Genomic DNA, 20,059 nt, shown 5'->3' with positions numbered 1-20,059 from the left:
TCCAGAAAGCACTTTTTTAAGGGGTGATACGTTTTTTTCAAAAAATTCGTTTTTTCAAAATTTGGCTTTTGGATGTTGACTTGGAGTCCAATACCAATATGAAAAACCATGGTGGAGTGCAATCGCCACCTGTTGGATTTTTGAAGTGTTACAACTGGCAATACCCATATGGCAATAGCAGTAAACTTTGCATGAATCAACGCCGCTTTGGGTGGTATTGGCCAATGTGTGCATGGTTTGGCCTATGCCAATAACTTGCCATTCATTTTTGTCCACTACGGGGGTGAAATCCCTTACAGGCAGTAGGGCCTGTCATCATTCACTATGAACTGGACGGTGTTTACAGGCAGTAGGGCTTGTTATCATTCACTATGAACTGGACTGTGTGTTTACAGGCAGTAGGGCCTGTCATCATTCACTATGAACTGGACTGTGTGTTTACAGGCAGTAGGGCCTGTCATCATTCACTATGAACTGGACGGTGTTTACAGGCAGTAGGGCTTGTTATCATTCACTATGAACTGGACTGTGTGTTTACAGGCAGTAGGGCCTGTCATCATTCACTATGAACTGGACTGTGTGTTTACAGGCAGTAGGGCCTGTCATCATTCACTATGAACTGGACTGTGTGTTTACAGGCAGTAGGGCCTGTTATCATTCACTATGAACTGGACTGTGTGTTTACAGGCAGTAGGGCCTGTCATCATTCACTATGAACTGGACTGTGTGTTTACAGGCAGTAGGGCCTGTCATCATTCACTATGAACTGGACTGTGTGTTTACAGGCAGTAGGGCCTGTCCTCATTCACTATGAACTGGACTGTGTGTTTACAGGCAGTAGGGCCTGTTATCATTCACTATGAACTGGACTGTGTGTTTACAGGCAGTAGGGCCTGTCATCATTCACTTTGAACTGGACTGTGTGTTTACAGGCAGTAGGGCCTGTCATCATTCACTATGAACTGGACAGTGTGTTTACAGGCAGTAGGGCCTGTCATCATTCACTATGAACTGGACGGTGTTTACAGGCAGTAGGGCCTGTCATCATTCACTATGAACTGGATGGTGTTTACAGGCAGTAGGGCTTGTTATCATTCACAATGAACTGGACTGTGTGTTTACAGTCAGTAGGGCCTGTTATCATTCACTATGAACTGGACTGTGTGTTTACAGGCAGTAGGGCCTGTCATCATTCACTATGAACTGGACAGTGTGTTTACAGGCAGTAGGGCCTGTCATCATTCACTATGAACTGGACAGTGTGTTTACAGGCTGTAGGACCTGTCATCATTCACTATGAACTGGACTGTGTGTTTACAGGCAGTAGGGCCTGTTATCATTCACTATGAACTGGACAGTGTGTTTACAGGCAGTAGGACCTGTCATCATTCACTATGAACTGGACTGTGTGTTTACAGGCAGTAGGCCCTGTCCTCATTCACTATGAACTGGACTGTGTGTTTACAGGCAGTAGGGCCTGTCATCATTCACTATGAACTGGACTGTGTGTTTACAGGCAGTAGGGCCTGCCATCATTCACTATGAACTGGACTGTGTGTTTACAGGCAGTAGGGCCTGTCATCATTCACTATGAACTGGACTGTGTGTTTACAGGCAGTAGGGCCTGTTATCATTCACTATGGACTGGACTGTGTGTTTACAGGCAGTAGGGCCTGTTATCATTCACTATGAACTGGACTGTGTGTTTACAGGCAGTATGGCCTGGCTCCCCATTGGGTGGGCCTGTCAGGGCCTGGCTCCCCATTGGGTGGGCCTGTCAGGGCCTGGCTCCCCATTGGGTGGGCCTGTCAGGGCCTGGCTCCCCATTGGGTGGGCCTGTCAGCGCCTGGCTCCCCATTGGGTGGGCCTGTCAGGTCCTGGGTCCCTATTGGGTGGGCCTGTCAGGGCCTGGGTCGCCAGTGGGTGAGCTTGTTAGGGCCTGGGTCGCCAGTGGGTGAGCCTGTTAGAGCCTTGTTCCCCATTGGGTGGCCTTCTGTCCACCCAGGCCCATCCATGTCTACAGCCCTGATGCAAACAGCACATGATGACAACTGCGCAACACAAATAGCCTACTAACCAACACTTTGGGAATACATTTCCTCAATATCTGATTTGCGTACACATTCTTGCCTTAGTTAGCATTTACTGGTAGATATCAGAAGTTGAAACGTCTTTCCTACCCTACCAGCTTCCTCATTCTTCTGTGAGCTGCTCCATACCGAAACCAGTTAAGAGCTGAACACTCTGGCTGCCGATGCGGTGTGAAATGTGAATATATTTCACGTGCTTTGTGATTGTATAGGCTACTTTTAAGCATGACTCCTCTATTGTATTATATCATCGATGAGTCGTATTCCTCCACTACACTAATTTGATAAGAATCAGTAGGGCTTAAGAAGTGAGTTTAAAATTAGTATATGGCTTATACTGGTGTACTGCAGACCCTCCACTACACCACTGGCCCATTGTGTTTTACAAAAAGTGTGCTGGTGTAAAAATTACAAATAAACAAGTACGAATGATGTCTTTTCTTTTCTTGTCCGGTTCTGGCATTTAGGTCGCCACAGTCTAGAACATGTCTCTGGGCCTGGAAATGATTGATTTCCCCCTCCAGGATGGAGAAGCTGTCTTCATTAAAATATGGGGATTCTAGTGGGGGGATATAGGTAGCACACAGGAGGACATTTTTCTCTGTTAGGATAATTTCCTTTTGAATTTCTATCCAAATGTAGAATGTTCCTGTTTTGAAAAATTTAATGGAGTGAGTTAGGTCTGCTCTATACCAAATTAGCATACCCCCTGAGTCCCTTCCCTGTTTCACACCTGGTAGTTTGGTGGATGGGACTACCAGCTCTCTGTAACCTAGAGGGCATCCAGTGGGTCTGTCTCCTCTATACCAGGTTTCTTGCAGGATGACAATGTCTGTATTACCGATTTCTTTGGTGAAGTCCGGGTTTCTGCTCTTCAGGCCAAAGGCAGATGACCTCAGGCCTTGGATATTCCAGGATGAAATGGTAAAGGCTTTTTGTTCCATAAAGTGTCCAATGTTGTTGGTTGTGGTTTGGCCTCAGGCCAGTAAGTGTGAGCAGAGCCTGCTGAGCATCTGGTACATGCCATTGGTTTGGGCGAGTGTGAGAGTGGGGGTTGGGACTGTTTGCCCGCTCACTACCTGGGCGTATGTGTGGCTTCCATGTTGAGGCCCTCTTTGTGGGGGTGGGGTGCATGGGGTGGGCAGGAGTGGCATAGGTCTGACTTGAGGGGGCCTAAACGGGGTGTGGGCAAGGTTGACGTGGGGGGGTGTTGATTGGTTGGGGTAGGGTTGGGGTCTCTCTCTCTCTCCTTCTCTCTCTCTCTCTCTCTCTCTCTCTCACACACTTTCACTCTCACTCTCTCTCTCTCTCTCTCCTTCTCTCTCTCTCTCTCTCTCTCCTCTGTGTTTAATGTGCATATTGTGAATATTCATTTATCAGTGTTTATCAGTGTTATTTATTATCTTTGTTTTTCTCTTTGTGTGTGTGTGTGTGTGTGTACTCTGTGTATGTGTGCGCTTGTGTGTGTGTGCTAATGAGAACACCTGAGGGCGTTGATGAGGGATGGGGGAAAAAGAGAAGGAGAAAGAAAGATGAAGGAGAAGAGAAGTCCTTCTGTTTTCTGTTAATGAGAAAATATGTAATTAGCAAGTTCACATGTACGAAACATTCGCATGTGAAAATATAATTGCAATTAAAACTTTCAAAAACACTGAAAACTTTCCGAAATACACTGAAAGTGTTCAACACTGAAAACATTCAACACTGAAAAGGCCCAAAATTCATAATCTGATAAAGAGACGTTGTTTAAAAGTTTATTAATTAAGCTGATTTGGCAAACCGTTACTTTGGACAAAATCAAAATGTCAATTTTCTTGTAATGCTTTTTGTATAAATAATCTTAAATTACCTCTCAATTTGAGTAAATTATGAATTTGCGATTAATTGTCATTAATTTCAGCAAATCCTGCGACAAAGTTGATGACATTTTTGTATCGTTTGACAGCCCTAGTTGACATTTGAAATTTGAAAATGAAAATGTAGAGGACATGAGTCGGTTATGGTTGGTCATGGCCACGCATGCAACTTCAACACGTTGCCCCTCTCTTGGTCTTGGTCTTCACGCTGCCTCTCTTGGTCTTGGTCTTCACGTTGCCCATCTTGATCTTGGTCTTCACGTTGCCCCTCTTGGTCTTGGTCTTCACGTTGCCCCTCTTGGTCTTGGTCTTCACGTTTCCCATCTTGATCTTGGTCTTCACGTTGCCCCTCTTGGTCTTGGTCTTCACGTTGCCCCTCTCTTGGTCTTGGTCTTCACGTTGCCCATCTTGGTCTTGGTCTTCACGTTGCCCCTCTTGGTCTTGGTCTTCACGTTGCCCATCTTGATCTTGGTCTTCACGTTGCCCCTCTTGGTCTTGGTCTTCACGTTGCCCCTCTTGATCTTGGTCTTCACGTTGCCACCTCTTGATCTTGGTCTTCACGTTGCCCATACTGATCTTGGTCTTCACGTTGCCCCTCTTGGTCTTGGTCTTCACGTTGCCCATCTTGATCTTGGTCTTCACGTTGCCCCTCTTGGTCTTGGTCTTCACGTTGCCCATCTTGATCTTGGTCTTCACGTTGCCCCTCTTGGTCTTGGTCTTCACGTTGCCCATCTTGATCTTGGTCTTCACGTTGCCCCTCTTGGTCTTGGTCTTCACGTAGCCCCTCTCTTGGTCTTGGTCTTCACGTTGCCCCTCTTGGTCTTGGTCTTCACGTTGCCCCTCTTGGTCTTGGTCTTCACGTTGCCCCTCTTGGTCTTGGTCTTCACGTTGCCCCTCTTGGTCTTGGTCTTCACGTTGCCCATCTTGGTCTTGGTCTTCACGTTGCCCCTCTCTTGGTCTTGGTCTTCACGTAGCCCCTCTCTTGGTCTTGGTCTTCACCTTGCCCCTATTGGTCTTGGTCTTCACATTGCCCCTCTTGGTCTTGGTCTTCACGTTGCCCCTCTTGGTCTTGGTCTTCACGTTGCCCCTCTTGGTCTGGGTCTTCACGTTGCCCATCTTGGTCTTGGTCTTCACGTTGCCCATCTTGATCTTGGTCTTCACTTTGCCCCTCTCTTGGTCTTGGTCTTCACGTTGCCCCTCTCTTGGTCTTGGTCTTCACGTTGCCCATCTTGGTCTTGGTCTTCACGTTGCCCCTCTCTTGGTCTTGGTCTTCACATTACCCCTCTCTTGGTCTTGGTCTTCACGTTGCCCCTCTTGGTCTTTGTCTTCACGTTGCCCCTCTTGGTCTTGGTCTTCACATTGCCCCTGTTGGTCTTGGTCTTTATGTTGCCCATCTTGGTCTTGGTCTTCACGTTGCCCATCTTGGTCCTGGTCTTCACGTTGCCCATCTTGATCTTGGTCTTCACGTTGCCCATCTCTTGGTCTTGGTCTTCACGTTGCCCCTCTCTTGGTCTTGGTCTTCACGTTGCCCCTCTCTTGGTCTTGGTCTTCACGTTGCCCCTTTCTTGGTCTTGGTCTTCACGTTGCCCATCTTGGTCTTGGTCTTCACGTTGCAATTCTCTTGGTCTTGGTCTTCACGTTGCCCCTCTTGGTCTTGGTCTTCACGTTGCCACTCTTGGTCTTGGTCTTCACGTTGCCCATCTTGGTCTTGGTCTTCACGTTGCCCCTCTTGGTCTTGGTCTTCACGTTGCCCATCTTGAACTTGGTCTTCACGTTGCCCATCTTGGTCTTAGTCTTCACGTTGCCCATCTTGATCTTGGTCTTCACGTTGCCCCTCTCTTGGTCTTGGTCTTCACGTTGCCCCTCTCTTGGTCTTGGTCTTCACATTGCCCCTCTTGGTCTTGGTCTTCACGTTGCCCCTCTTGGTCTTGGTCTTCACGTTGAACCCTCTTGGTCTTGTTCTTCAAGTTGCCCCTCTCTTGGTCTAGTTCTTCACGTTGCCCCTTTCTTGGTCTTGGTCTTCACGTTGCCCCTCTTGGTCTTGGTCTTCACGTTGCCCCTTTCTTGGTCTTGGTCTTCACGTTGCCCCTTTCTTGGTCTTGGTCTTCACGTTGCCCCTCTTGGTCTTCACGTTTGTCTCTCTCTCTCTCAAGCTTCAAGGACTCAGTCATGGAGCTGTATCTGTTATGCCAGATTTGTCTTTGCTGTCTTGGCCCTTAACATTGTGTTGGATTGTCGCCATAGGTCTCCCTTTGGGTTGTGTAGTGATGTAGCCTGTCTGTCGGTATCTGTGCTGTTGTCCGTCTTCACTTTTCATCCCCACAGGAGAACTTGGCCTCTTGCCGTCATTGTAAATAAGAATGTGTTCTTAATTGACCTGCCTGGTCAAATAAAGATCTAATCAATCAACACATTAACTTCATGCTTCAACCCTCTAGTCCTTTATTTGGCTGTTCCACTGGATGTCAGAAGGTGAATTCACCAATTTGTAAGTCGCTCTGGATAAGAGCGTCTGCTAAATGACTTAAATGTAAATGTAAAATTTATTTTACTGCACAAGAACACCATCTCTCTTTTCTCTCTTTCTCTTCATCTCTCTCTTTCTCTCTTCTCTGTCTATCTCTTTCTTTCTTTCTCTTCCTCTCTCTTTCTCCCTCCTCTGTCTATCTATTTCACTGTCCAGCTCTCCCTTTCTCTCTTTCTCTCTTCTGTCTATCTTGCTCGCTCTCCATCTCTCCATTTCTCTCTTGCTCTCTTTTTCTATTTTCTGTCAATTCTCTCTATTCCTTATCTCTCTTTCTCTCTTTCTCTCTTTCTTTCTTCTCTGTCTTTACTCCTGTCTTTCCTCCTAACATGTTTTGTATTCCCCACCTCTCTCTTCTCTTCTCCCTCCACTTCTCCTACCGCCCATTCCCTCCCTCGTTCTCTTCCACATCACAACAGAGGCAGAAATTAATTAAGAATCTCTTGTTTGAAAATTGAAAACGAATGCCAAATCGATGAAAGGGGGAAGGGAGGAGGCAAGGGGGGGTTGAGAGAGGAGAGGAAAAACACGGAGATCAGGTGTGTGTGTGTGTCTGAATGCATAATGTCAGCCACACACGTGTTAATGAATGTCCTATTGAGATGACTTTATATGTGTATTTTTTTTGTGTGTGTACATCGGTCCTTGTGTGTGTCATCTCTCCTCTCCTAGCTCTTCCTCTCTCTCTCTTCCTCTCTCTCTTCCTCTCTCTCTCCTCTCTCTCTCTTCCTCTCTCTCTCTCTCCTCTCTCTTCTCTCTCCTCTCCTCTCTCCCCTCTCCTCTCTCTATTTTCTCTCTCTCCCCTCTCTCCCCCCTCTCTCTCTCTCCTCTCTCTCATTCTTTCTCTCTCCTCTCTCTCTCTCCTCTCTCTATTTTCTTTCTCTCTCCTCTCTCTCTCTCCTCTCTTTATTTTCTCTCTCTCCTCTCTCTCTCTCTCTCTCTCTCTCTCTCCTCTCTCTCATTATTTCTCTCTCTCTCTCTCTCTCTCTCTCTCTCTATTTTCTTTCTCTCTCCTCTCTCTCTCTCTCTCTGTCTCCTCTCTCATTCTTTCTCTCTCCTCTCTCTCCTTCTCTCTCTCCTCTCTCTCTCCTCTCCTCTCTCATTCTTTCTCTCTCCTATTTCTCCTCTCTCCTCTCTCTCCTCTCTTTCCTTCTTTCCCTCTCTCCGTCTCCTCTATCTCCTCTCTCATTCTTTCTCTCCTCCGATTCTCTCTCCTCCTCTCTCTCACTCTGCTCCTCTCTCTCCTACTTTCTATCTCCTCTCTCTCCTCTGCTCTCTCTCCTCCTCTCTCTCTCCTCTCTCTCTCCTCTCTCTCTTCTCTCTCCTCTCTCTCCTTCTTTCTCTCTCTCTCTGTCTCATCTCTATCTCCTCTCTCTCATTCTTTCTCTCTCCTCTCTCTCCTCCACTCTCTCTCCTCCTCTCTCTATCCTCTCGCATTCTTTCTCTCTCCTCTCTCTTCTCTCTCTCTCCTCTTTCTCAATATTTCTATCTCCTTATTTCTATCTCCTCTCTCTCATTCTTTCTCTCTTCTCCGCTCTCTCCTCCTCTCTCTCTCCTCTCTCTCCTCTCTCTCATTCTTTCTCTCTCCTCCGCTCTCTCCCCCTGCTCTCTCTCCTCTCTCTCTAAATTCTCTCAATTCAATTAAATTCAAGGGGCTTTATTGGTATGGGAAACATGTGTTAACATTGCCAAAGCAAGTGAGGTAGATAATGTGCAAAAGTGAATTAAACAATAAAAATTAACAGTAAACCTTACATATACAGAAGTTTCAAAACAATAAAGACATTACAAATGTCATATTATATATATACAGTGTTGTAACGATGTACAAATGGTTAAGGGTACACCAGGGAAAATAAATAAGCATAAATATGGGTTGTATTTACAATGGTGTTTGTTCTTCACTGGCTGACCTTTTCTTGTGGCAACAGGTCACAAATCGTGCTGCTGTGACGGCACGCTGTGGTATTTCATCCAGTAGATAAGGGAGTTTATCAAATTGGGGTTTGTTTTCAAATTCTTTGTGGATCTGTGTAATCTGAGGGAAATATGTGTCTCTAATATGGTCATACATTAGACAGGAGGTTAGAAAGTGCAGCTCAGTTTCCATCTCATTTTGTGGGCAGTGTGCACATAGCCTGTCTTCTCTTGAGAGCTAGGTCTGCCTACGGCGGCCTTTCTCAATAGCAAGGCTATGCTCACTGAGTCTGTGCATAGTCAAAGCTTGGGTCAGTCACAGTGGTCAGGTGTTCTGCCGCTGTGTACTCTCTGTTTAGGGCCAAATAACATTCTAGTTTGCTCTGCTTTTTTGTTAATTCTTTCCAATGTGTCAAGTAATTATATTTTTTTGTTTTCTCGTGATTTGGTTGGGTCTAATTGTGCTGCTGTCATGGGGCTCTGTAGGGTGTGTTTGTGTTTGTGAACAGAGCCCCAGGACCAGCTTGCTTAGGGGACTCTTCTCCAGGTTAATTTCTCTGTTGGTGATGGCTTTGTTATGGAATGTTTGGGAATCGCTTCCTTTTAGGTGGTTGTAGAATTTAACGTCTCTTTTCTGGATTTTGATAATTAGTGGGTATCGGACCCCAGACCTCACAACCATAAAGGGCAATGGGCTCTATGACTGAGTCAAGTATTTTTAGCCAAATCCTAATTGGTATGTTGAAATTTATGTTCCTTTTGATGGCATAGAATGCCCTTCTTGCCTTGTCTCTCAGATCGTTCACAGCTTTGTGGAAGTTACCTGTGGCGCTGATGTTTATGCCAAGGTATGTATATAATTTTTGAGCTCTAGGGCAGTGGTGACTAGATGGAATTTGTATTTGTGGTCCTGCTGACTGGACCTTTTTTGGAACACCATTATTTTGGTCTTACTGAGATTTACTGTCAGGGCCCAGGTCTGTCTGAATCTGTGCAGAAGATCTAGGTGCTGCTGTAGGCCCTTCTTGGTTGGGGTCAGAAGCACCAGATCAACAGCAAAAAGTAGACATTTGACTTCAGATTCTAGCAGGGTGAGGCCGGGTGCTGCAGACTTTACTAGTGCCCTTGCCAATTTGTTAATATATATGTTGAAGAATGGTGGGGCTTAAGCTGCATCCCTGTCTCACCCCACGGCCCTGTGGGAATACATTTTTGTGTTTTTATGCCAATTTTAACCGCACACTTGTTGTTTGTCTACATGGATTTTATAATGTTGTATGTTTTACCCCCAACACCACTTTCCATCAGTTTGTATAGCAGACCCTCATGCCAAATTGAGTCGAAGGCTTTTTTGAAATCAACAAAGCATGAGAAGACTTTGCCTTTGTTTTGGTTTGTTTGGTTGTAAATTAGGGTGTGCAGGGTGAATACATGGTCTGTTGTACGGTAATTTGGTACACTTTTTTGGATTGGGGAGATCAGTCCTTGGTATATTGGGGAAGATGCCAGAGCTGAGGATGATGTTAAAGAGTTTTAGCATAGCCAACACACACTCTCTCGCTCTCTCTCTCGCTCTCTCTCTCTCTCTCTCTCTCTCTCTCTCTCTCCTTCTCTCTCTCTGTCTCCTCTTTCTCTCTCCTTTTCTCTCTCTCTCTCTCTCTCTCTCTCTCTCTCTCTCTCTCGCTCTCTCTCTCTCTCTCTCTCATTCCTCTCTCTCTGTCTCTTTCAGCACTAGACTGTCTATTCTATGTTTTCTTTTCTAAAAACAAATTATTATAATAACCTCTTTCTCTATTTTTCCGTCTCCCCCTCTCTCTCTCCGTTCATTTCCTCCCCCTCTCTCTCTCTCTCCGTACATTTCCACCCCCCTCTCTCTCTCTCTCCGTACATTTCCACCCCTCTCTCTCTCTCTGTTCATTTCCACCCTCTCTCTCTCTCTCTCCGTTCATTTCCTCCCCCCCTCTCTCTCTCCATTCATTTCCACCCCCTTTCTCTCTCTCTCTCCGTTCATTTCCTCCCCCTCTCTCTCTCCCCTCCGTTCATTTCCACCCCCTCTCTCTCTCTCTCCGTTCATTTCCACCCCCCCTCTCTCTCTCCGTTCATTTCCTCCCCCCTCTCTCTCTCCATTCATTTCCACCCCCTTTCTCTCTCTCTCTCCGTTCATTTCCTCCCCCTCTCTCTCTCCCTCCGTTCATTTCCTCCCCCTCTCTCTCTCCCTCCGTTCATTTCCACCCCCCTCTCTCTCTCCGTTCATTTCCACCCCCTCTCTCTCTCTCTCCGTTCATTTCCTCCCCCTCTCTCTCTCCCTCCGTTCATTTCCACCCCCCCCCTCTCTCTCTGTTCATTTCCCCCAGGCTTTTTTATTTAATAAATGTTTTACAACATACTCACATTGTTTCATTTGAGTCATTATGACTTGGTCCCTCTTTACCTCACTCATTATGACTTGTTTTGCCTCAGAGACATTTTAAAGATGTATTTAAGGGACAGGTTGGGACATGTGTAGGGATCTGTCAATGTGACCCTCCCTCCCTCCCTCCCTCCCTCCCTCCCTCCCTCCCTCCCTCCCTCCCTCCCTCCCTCCCTCCCTCCCTCCCTCCCTCCCTCCCTCCCTCCCTCCCTCCCTCCCTCCCTCCCCCCCTCCCTCCTTCTCTCTCTACCTCCTTCTCTCTCTACCTCCTTCTCTCTCTACCTCCTTTCCTCTCCACCTCCCTCTCTACCTCCTTCTCTCTTTAACTCCCTCCCTCCCTCTCTACCTCCCTCCCTCTCTCTACCTCCTTCACTCTCTACCTCCCTCTTTAGCTCTCTCCCTCCCTCCTTCCATCTCTACCTCCCTTCCTCTCCACCTCTCTCCTTCCCTCTCTCCCTCCCTCCTTCCCTCTCTACCTCCCTCCCTCCTTCCCTCTCTACCTCCCTCCCTCTCCACCTCTCCCCCTCTCCCTCTCCACCTCTCTCCTTCCCTCTCTCCCTCTCCACCTCTCTCCTTCCCTCTCTACCTCCCTCCCTCTCAACCTCTCCCCCTCCCTCTCTCCCTCTCCACCTCTCTACTTCCCTCTCTACCTCCCTCCCTCTCTACCTCCCTCCCTCCCTCCCTCTCTACCTCCCTCCCTCCCTCCCTCTACCTCTCTACCTCCTTCCCTCCCTACTTCCCTCTTGCCCTCCCTCCCTCTCTGCTTCCATCCTTCCCTCCTTCCTTCCCTCCCTCCCTCTCTACCTCCCTACTTCTCTCCTTCCCTCTCTCCTTCTCTCCTCCTGAGGTAACTAGCTGTGTTAATGGACTTTTCTTGTTCAGTGTTAATGGAGGTACCTGTCCAGTCAACTCAGGTCAAACATGTTTGTATTTGACCTGTTTGTGTCTCGTGTGTCTCGTGTGTTGGTGTCTAGTGTGTGTGTTTTTGTTTAGTGTGTGTTTGTGTCTAGTGTGTGTTTGTGTTTGTGCATAGTGTGTGTTTGTGTATGTGTCTAATGTGTGTGTGTGTGTGTGTGTGTGTGTGTGTGTGTGTGTTTGTATCTAAGGGTGTGTTTATGTGTCTAGTGTGTGTGTGAGTGTGTGTCTAGCGTGTGTGTGTTTGTGTTTAGCGTGAATGTGTGTGTTTGTGTGTGTTTGTGTGTGTGTGTTTGTGTCTAGTGTGTGTGTTTGTATGTTTGTGTGTGTTTGTGTGTGTTTTTGTGTTTGTGCCTTGTGTGTTTGTGTCTATTGTGTGTGTTTGTGTCTGTTGTGTGTTTGTGTCTAGTGTGTGTGTGTGTTTGTGCCTTGTGTGTTTGTGTCTATTGTGTGTGTTTGTGTCTGTTGTGTGTTTGTGTAGTATTCGTGTGTTTGTGTTTGTATCTAGTGTGTGTGTTTGTGTCTGTTGTGTGTTTGTGTGTTGGGTTTGTGTAGTATTTGTGTGTTTGTGTTTGTATCTAGTGTGTGTGTTTGCAGTGGTGGAAAAAGTACCCAATTGTCATTCATGAGTAAAAGTATTTGATGTTAAATATATTATCAAAGTTTAAATTAAAAGTAAAAATCATTTCAAATTCCTATTTTTAGGCATGTTTGCTTGTTTGCTTGTTTACTTAATGTACGGATAGCCGGAGGCAAACTCCAACACTCAGACATCATTTACAGATAGCCGGAGGCAAACTCCAACACTCAGACATCATTTACAAAAGATGCGTTTGTGTTTAGTGAGTCCTCCAGATCAGAGGCAGTAGGGATGACCAGGGATGTTCTCTGTTTAGTGAGTCCTCCAGATCAGAGGCAGTAGGGATGACCAGGGATGTTCTCTGTTTAGTGAGTCCTCCAGATCAGAGGCAGTAGGGACGACCAGGGATGTTCTCTGTTTAGTGAGTCCTCCAGATCAGAGGCAGTAGGGACGACCAGGGATGTTCTCTGTTTAGTGAGTCCTCCAGATCAGAGGCAGTAGGGATGACCAGGGATGTTCTCTGTTTAGTGAGTCCTCCAGATCAGAGGCAGTAGGGATGACCAGGGATGTTCTCTGTTTAGTGAGTCCTCCAGATCAGAGGCAGTAGGGATGACCAGGGATGTTCTGTTTAGTGAGTCCTCCAGATCAGAGGCAGTAGGGATGACCAGAGATGTTCTCTGTTTAGTGAGTCCTCCAGATCAGAGGCAGTAGGGACGACCAGGGATGTTCTCTGTTTAGTGAGTCCTCCAGATCAGAGGCAGTAGGGATGACCAGGGATGTTCTCTGTTTAGTGAGTCCTCCAGATCAGAGGCAGTAGGGACGACCAGGGATGTTCTCTATTTCGTGAGTCCTCCAGATCAGAGGCAGTAGGGATGAGCAGGGATGTTCTCTGTTTAGTGAGTCCTCCAGATCAGAGGCAGTAGGGATGGACCAGGGATGTTCTCTGTTTAGTGAGTCCACCAGATCAGAGGCAGTAGGGATGACCAGGGATGTTCTCTGTTTAGTGAGTCCTCCAGATCAGAGGCAGTAGAGATGACCAGGGATGTTCTCTGTTTAGTGAGTCCACCAGATCAGAGGCAGTAGGGATGAGCAGGGATGTTCTCTGTTTAGTGAGTCCTCCAGATCAGAGGCAGTAGGGACGACCAGGGATGTTCTCTATTTCGTGAGTCCTCCAGATCAGAGGCAGTAGGGATGAGCAGGGATGTTCTCTGTTTAGTGAGTCCTCCAGATCAGAGGCAGTAGGGACGACCAGGGATGTTCTCTGTTTAGTGAGTCCTCCAGATCAGAGGCAGTAGGGATGACCAGGGATGTTCTCTGTTTAGTGAGTCCTCCAGATCAGAGGCAGTAGGGATGAGCAGGGGTGTTCTCTGTTTAGTGAGTCCCTCAGATCAGAGACAGTATTGATGACCAGGGATGTTCTCTGTTTAGTGAGTCCTCCAGATCAGAGGCAGTAGGGACGACCAGGGATGTTCTCTATTTCGTGAGTCCTCCAGATCAGAGGCAGTAGGGATGAGCAGGGATGTTCTCTGTTTAGTGAGTCCCTCAGATCAGAGACAGTATTGATGACCAGGGATGTTCTCTGTTTAGTGAGTCCTCCAGATCAGAGGCAGTAGGGATGACCAGGGATGTTCTCTGTTTAGTGAGTCCACCAGATCAGAGGCAGTAGGGATGACCAGGGATGTTCTCTGTTTAGTGAGTCCTCCAGATCAGAGGCAGTAGAGATGACCAGGGATGTTCTCTGTTTAGTGAGTCCTCCAGATCAGAGGCAGTAGGGATGAGCAGGGATGTTCTCTGTTTAGTGAGTCCTCCAGATCAGAGGCAGTAGGGATGAGCAGGGATGTTCTCTGTTTAGTGAGTCCCTCAGATCAGAGACAGTATTGATGACCAGGGATGTTCTCTGTTTAGTGAGTCCTCCAGATCAGAGGCAGTAGGGATGACCAGGGATGTTCTCTGTTTAGTGAGTCCTCCAGATCAGAGGCAGTAGGGATGAGCAGGGATGTTCTCTGTTTAGTGAGTCCTCCAGATCAGAGGCAGTAGGGATGAGCAGGGATGTTCTCTGTTTAGTGAGTCCTCCAGATCAGAGGCAGTAGGGATGACCAGGGATGTTCTCTGTTTAGTGAGTCCTCCAGATCAGAGGCAGTAGGGATGACCAGGGATGTTCTCTGTTTAGTGAGTCCACCAGATCAGAGGAAATAGGGATGACTAGGGATGTTCTCTGTTTAGTGAGTCCTCCAGATCAGAGGCAATAGGGATGACCAGGGATGTTCTCTGTTTAGTGAGTCCTCCAGATCAGAGGCAGTAGGGATGACCAGGATGTTCTCTGTTTAGTGAGTCCTCCAGATCAGAGGAAATAGGGATGACCAGGGATGTTCTCTGTTTAGTGAGTCCTCCAGATCAGAGACAGTAAGGATGACCAGGGATGTTCTCTGTTTAGTGAGTCCTCCAGATCAGAGGAAATAGGGATGACCAGGGATGTTCTCTGTTTAGTGAGTCCTCCAGATCAGAGGCAGTAGGGATGACCAGGGATGTTCTCTTGATTAGTGTGTGAATTGGACAATTTTCCTGTCCTGCTAAGCATTCTAAATGTAATGAGTACTTTTGGTTGTCAGGGAAAATGTAATGAGTACTTTTGGTTGTCAGGGAAAATGTAATGAGTATAAAGAACCTTATTTTCATTAGGAATGTAGCGGAGTAAAAGTAAAAGTAGTCAAAAATATAAAGTAGTTTAGTAGAGTACAGATACCCCCAAAAAATGACTGAAGTAGGACTTTGCCTTGTGGGTGTGTGGGTGTGTCTGTGTGTGGGTGTGTGGGAGGGTGTGTCTGTGTGGGTGTGTTTATGTTTAGTGTGTGTGTGTCTGTGTTTCTGTGTGTGGGTGTGTCTGTGTGGGTGTGTTTGTGTTTAGTGTGTGTGTGTGTGTTTCTAGTATGTGTGTGTGTCTAGTGTTTGTGTGTGTGTCTAGTGTGTGTCTTTTGTGTGTCTAGTGTGTGTCTAGTGTGGGTGTGTGTGTGTGTGGGGGGGGGGGGGTGTCTGTGTAGGTGTGTTTGTGTGGGTGTGTGTTTACTGTGTGTGTGTGTGTGTTTCTCATATGTGTGTGTCTAGTGTTTGTGTGTGTGTCTAGTGTGTGTGAGTGTGTGTGGGTTTGTCTGTGTGGGTGTGTTTGTGTTTACTGTGTGTGTGTCTAGTGTGTGTCTAGTGTGTGTCTAGTGTGTGTCTAGTGTGTGTCTAGTGTGTGTATGTGTGTGCATGTGTGTGTTTGTGTGTGTCTAGTGTGTGTGCGTGTGTGCGTGTGTGAGTGTGTGTGGGTATGTCTGTGTGGGTGTGTTTGTGTTTACTGTGTGTGTTTCTAGTATGTGTGTGTGTGTATTGTGTCTAGTGTGTGTCTCGTGTGTGTGTGTGTGTGCATGCATGTGTGTGTGTGTGTGTCTAGTGTGTGTGTGTGTGTGTGTGTGTGTGTGTGCATGCATGTGTGTGTGTGTGTCTAGTGTGTTTGTGTGTGTGTGTGTGTGTGCGTGCGGGAGATTGAACTAGGTGATACACTGTCTGTCTCAGTATGTCAGATTCACTATTACACCAATGAAGCTTCGGAAAGGCTACAAAGGGCTACATATGACTGTCACGTCAGGTTGTTAAATTAAAATCTAACCATATGAACTTTTAATGAGATAAAGTGAGACTCCATACTGTTATAGTACCGTTAAAATTGTGCTTTATCAGCTCTACATAGATCCTTCATCTATTCATACAGTTCTTAGGGAACTCACTTCATATTTTACTCCCTTAATTAGGGACAGGTGTCTCGCTAGCGGGACACCAGCAGACAACATCCGGTGTAATTGGAGGGCGCTCAATTCAAATAAATAATCGTAATTTTAAACATTCATGAACATACAAGCATTTTATATCGGTTAAAAGCTTAAATTGTTGTTAATCTAACTGCTAATCTAATCTAATTTTCAACGAAAGCATACCATGCAATTGTCTGAGGACGGCGCCCAACATCAACATATTTTTCAACCATCACAGGCTTCATAAAATCACAAATAGAGATTAAATAAATCACTTATTTTTGAAGATCTTCCTCTGTTTGCAATCCAAAGGGTCCCAGCTACAACACGAATGGTCGTTTTGTTAGATAAAATCCTTCTTTATATCCCAAAAAGTCTGTTTAGTTGGCGCCATCGATTTCAGTTATCAACTCCTTCAACATGCAGATAAAGGAGTCCAAAAAGCTACCGCTAAACTTTTTTTGAATAATTTTGCACGCCCAATATTTCAGTTTTTGATTTGTTAAAAAAGTTTGAAATATCCAATAAATGTCGTTCCACTTCATGATTGTGTCCCACTTGTTGTTGATTCTTCACAAAAAAATACAGTTTTATATCTTTATGTTTGAAGCCTGAAATGTGGCAAAAGGTCGCAAAGTTCAAGGGGGCCGAATACCTTCGCAAGGCACTGTATATTAGCAACTGGGCATGAGTGGAAGACATTTTACTCTGGGCACCTTATTCATCCAAGCTACACAATACTGCCCTCAGCCTTAACAAGTTAACGAGTTAAAGTGAGAGTCTATGGTGTCCTCATAAAACAATGATACAATAACAGTACGAGTACTCCACTCTACTCGTACAGCGTGACATGCCAAGTGTATTCATTCATTTTTAATTGCCTCTCTGTCTTTTTTCACTCTTTCGGTTTTATTTGTGGTCGTTAAAAGTGAGTTTCGGTGAGACTCGATAATGATAACATATTCATCTGACTGTTCATCTCACATACAACGTGACTTGTCAAGTTTTTAAACACCTCTCTTTCATTCTAACCTCTCTCTCTGTCATTCTCTCACTGATACCTCGCTTTGATTCTCTCACTGTCTCTATATTTGATTGTTTCTCATTGATTCTCTCACTGATTCTCTCATTGATTCTCTCTTGTGTATTTCTGCAGTCAGGGGTCACTACCAGTCATTACTAAGCAGAGCTGATGTGCAATTTGTGTTTTCTCCACTTGCAAGCATTGAATCACAAGTGTTCTCTCCACTTGTAAACATTGAAACACTAGTGTTCTTTCCACTTGTAAACATTGAAACACTAGTGTTCTCTCCACTTGTAAATATTGAATCACTAGTGTTCTCTCCACTTGTAAACATCGAATCACTAATGTTCTCTCCACTTGTAAACATTGAATCACTAGTGTTCTTTCCACTTGTAAATATTGAAACACTAGTGTTCTCTCCACTTGTAAACATTGAATCACTGGTGTTCTCTCCACTTGAAAACATTGAATCACTGGTGTTCTCTCCACTTGTAAACATTGAATCACTAGTGTTCTCTCCACTTGGAAACAATGAATCACTAGGGTTCTCTCCACTTGTAAACAATGAATCACCAGTGTTCTCTCCACTTGTAAACATTGAATCACCAGTGTTCTCTCCACTTGTAAACATTGAATCACCAGTGTTCTCTCCACTTGTAAACATTGAAACACTAATGTTCTCTCCACTTGTAAACATTGAAACACTAATGTTCTCTCCACTTGTAAACATTGAATCACTAATGTTCTCTCCACTTGTAAACATTGAAACACTAATGTTCTCTCCACTTGTAAACATTGAATCACTGGTGTTCTCTCCACTTGTAAACATTGAATCACTAGTGTTGTGTCATATATTTTATTCATCACAATCTAACACCTTTTTCACCTGGTTGTGTGCGGGTCTCCTCCAGACAGCCTATCAGGTGCCTTAAATTCCACATAGAGCTGTTCATTTTCTGTTCATTTTCTGTCTGGTGTCATGTTTTGTTTCAGACCAGGAAGAGAAACTGCTGGTTTTACCAACAGCTAATAGGGATCCTAAATCCCCCAAATATTCATGTTATCAACGTTCTTTCTCCCAGTGTGGACCTGGTTCATGCCCAGCTGCGTGTGTGTGAGGGACGCAGTCTGTCTGAGCTGGGGTTAACACAGGAGACCATCAGGGTGAACGGTTGTGCCATACAGTGTAGAGTCACTACTGAAGACCCGGCCAGAGGCTTCCAACCAGACACAGGACGACTGGAGGTAGGGTTACACACACACGCACGCATGCACACACACCTACACACACACACACACACACACACACACACACACACACACACACACACACACACACACACACACACACACACACACACACACACACACACACACACACACACACACACACACACACACACACACACACCTGTTCTACCAACAGCGGGACTTGAACTTACAACCTTCTGTGCATGTCATGAAGGGTTAGGGTTAGGGAGGGAGGGGAGTGGGGGGGTGAGTAGAGAGAGAGACAGATAATTAATGAGACAGACAGACAGACAGACAGACAGACAGACAGACAGACAGACAGACAGATCCACAAAGAATTTGAAAACAAATCCAATTTTGATGAAATACCACAGTGTGCCATCACAGCAGCAAGATGTGTGACCTGTTGCCACAAGAAAAGGGCAACCAGTGAAGAACAAACACCACTGTAAATACAACCCATATTTAGGTTTATTTATTTTCCTTTTTTGTACTTTAACCATGTGTACATCGTTACAACACTCTATATACATATACATTTGTAATGTCTTTATTCTTTTGGAACTTCTGTGATGTCAAATTTACTGTATATTTTAATTGTTTATTTTACTTTGGTTTATTATCTACTTCACTTGCTTTGGCGATGTTAACGTATGTTTCCCATGCCAATAAAGCCCCTTGAATTGAAATTGATTAGCGAGAAAGACACAGAGAGAGAGAGAGTGAGAGAGAGTGAGAGAGAGGGAGAGAGAGAGAGAGTGGGAGAGAGAGGGAGAGAGAGAGAGAGACAGAGAGAGAGAGAGAGAGAGAGACACACAGAGAGAGAGAGAGAGAGACAGAGAGAGTGATGGAGTGGGAGAGAGAGAGAAAGACAGAGAGAGGGAGAGAGAGAGAAAGACAGGGAGAGAGAGGGAGAGAGAGAGAGAGAGAAAGACAGAGAGAGAGAGGGAGAGAGAGAGAGAGGGAGAGAGAGAGAAAGACACAGAGAGAGAGAAAGACAGAGAGAGAGATGGAGTGAGACAGAAGGAAGTAGAGAAAATACTGTTTTCTGGTTTGAGAGCGGAGGTTGTATGTGAACGCTTTATTTGTGCCGTGTGTGCGTGCGTGTGAGTGTGAGTGTGTGTGTGCGTGCGTCTGCGTGTGTGAGTGTGTGACAGCTGACGTGATGATATATAATGTCTCCTGACAGTGTTCACACATGAAGGGACACAAATGTCGCCCCATGGGGTCAAGTCCCAGAACGCATTGCTGTCAGCTCACCCTTCATATCTCTGGAACGCACAGGGGTCGAGACCTCCATGACACACACGCACAGGGGCACACACACACACACACACACACACACACACACACACACACACACACACACACACACACACACACACACACACACACACACACACACACACACACACACACACACACACGGCTGGATCACACCTCATCCCTCGCTTCATCTCTTTTCCATTACTTTTTTTTGACTTCTTTCTCTATATATTTTACTTTATCTTTAAATTATTTTTCTTTCTCTTTAATGTTCTCTCTGTTTTCCATTCCTCCAAATTGCTCTGTCTGTCCGTCCGTCCCTCCCTCCCTCCCTCCCTCCCTCCCTCCCTCCCTCCCTCCCTCCCTCCCTCCCTCCCTCCCTCCCTCCCTCCCTCCCTCCCTCCCTCCCTCCCTCCCTCCCTCCCTCCCTCCCTCCCT

The 20,059-nt window shown here is 45.9% G+C and overlaps 1 protein-coding gene across 1 annotated transcript in view; it reads left to right on the top strand.

Moving 5' to 3' along the window:
* LOC135510229 (pyruvate carboxylase, mitochondrial-like) overlaps positions 1–20,059 on the top strand; it is a 541,364-nt gene that overhangs the window by 181,211 nt on the left and 340,094 nt on the right. The window contains exon 11 of the mRNA XM_064931022.1: positions 18,187–18,349. Within this exon, the coding sequence (XP_064787094.1) occupies positions 18,187–18,349 (163 nt within the window). The remainder of the gene's footprint in view (positions 1–18,186; positions 18,350–20,059) is intronic.

The sequence above is a fragment of the Oncorhynchus masou genome, chromosome 23 (genome assembly GCF_036934945.1).
Source record: "Oncorhynchus masou masou isolate Uvic2021 chromosome 23, UVic_Omas_1.1, whole genome shotgun sequence".
In the NCBI taxonomy this organism is placed as follows: Eukaryota; Metazoa; Chordata; class Actinopteri; order Salmoniformes; family Salmonidae; genus Oncorhynchus; species Oncorhynchus masou.
This window is presented reverse-complemented; position numbering and strand designations above follow the sequence as displayed.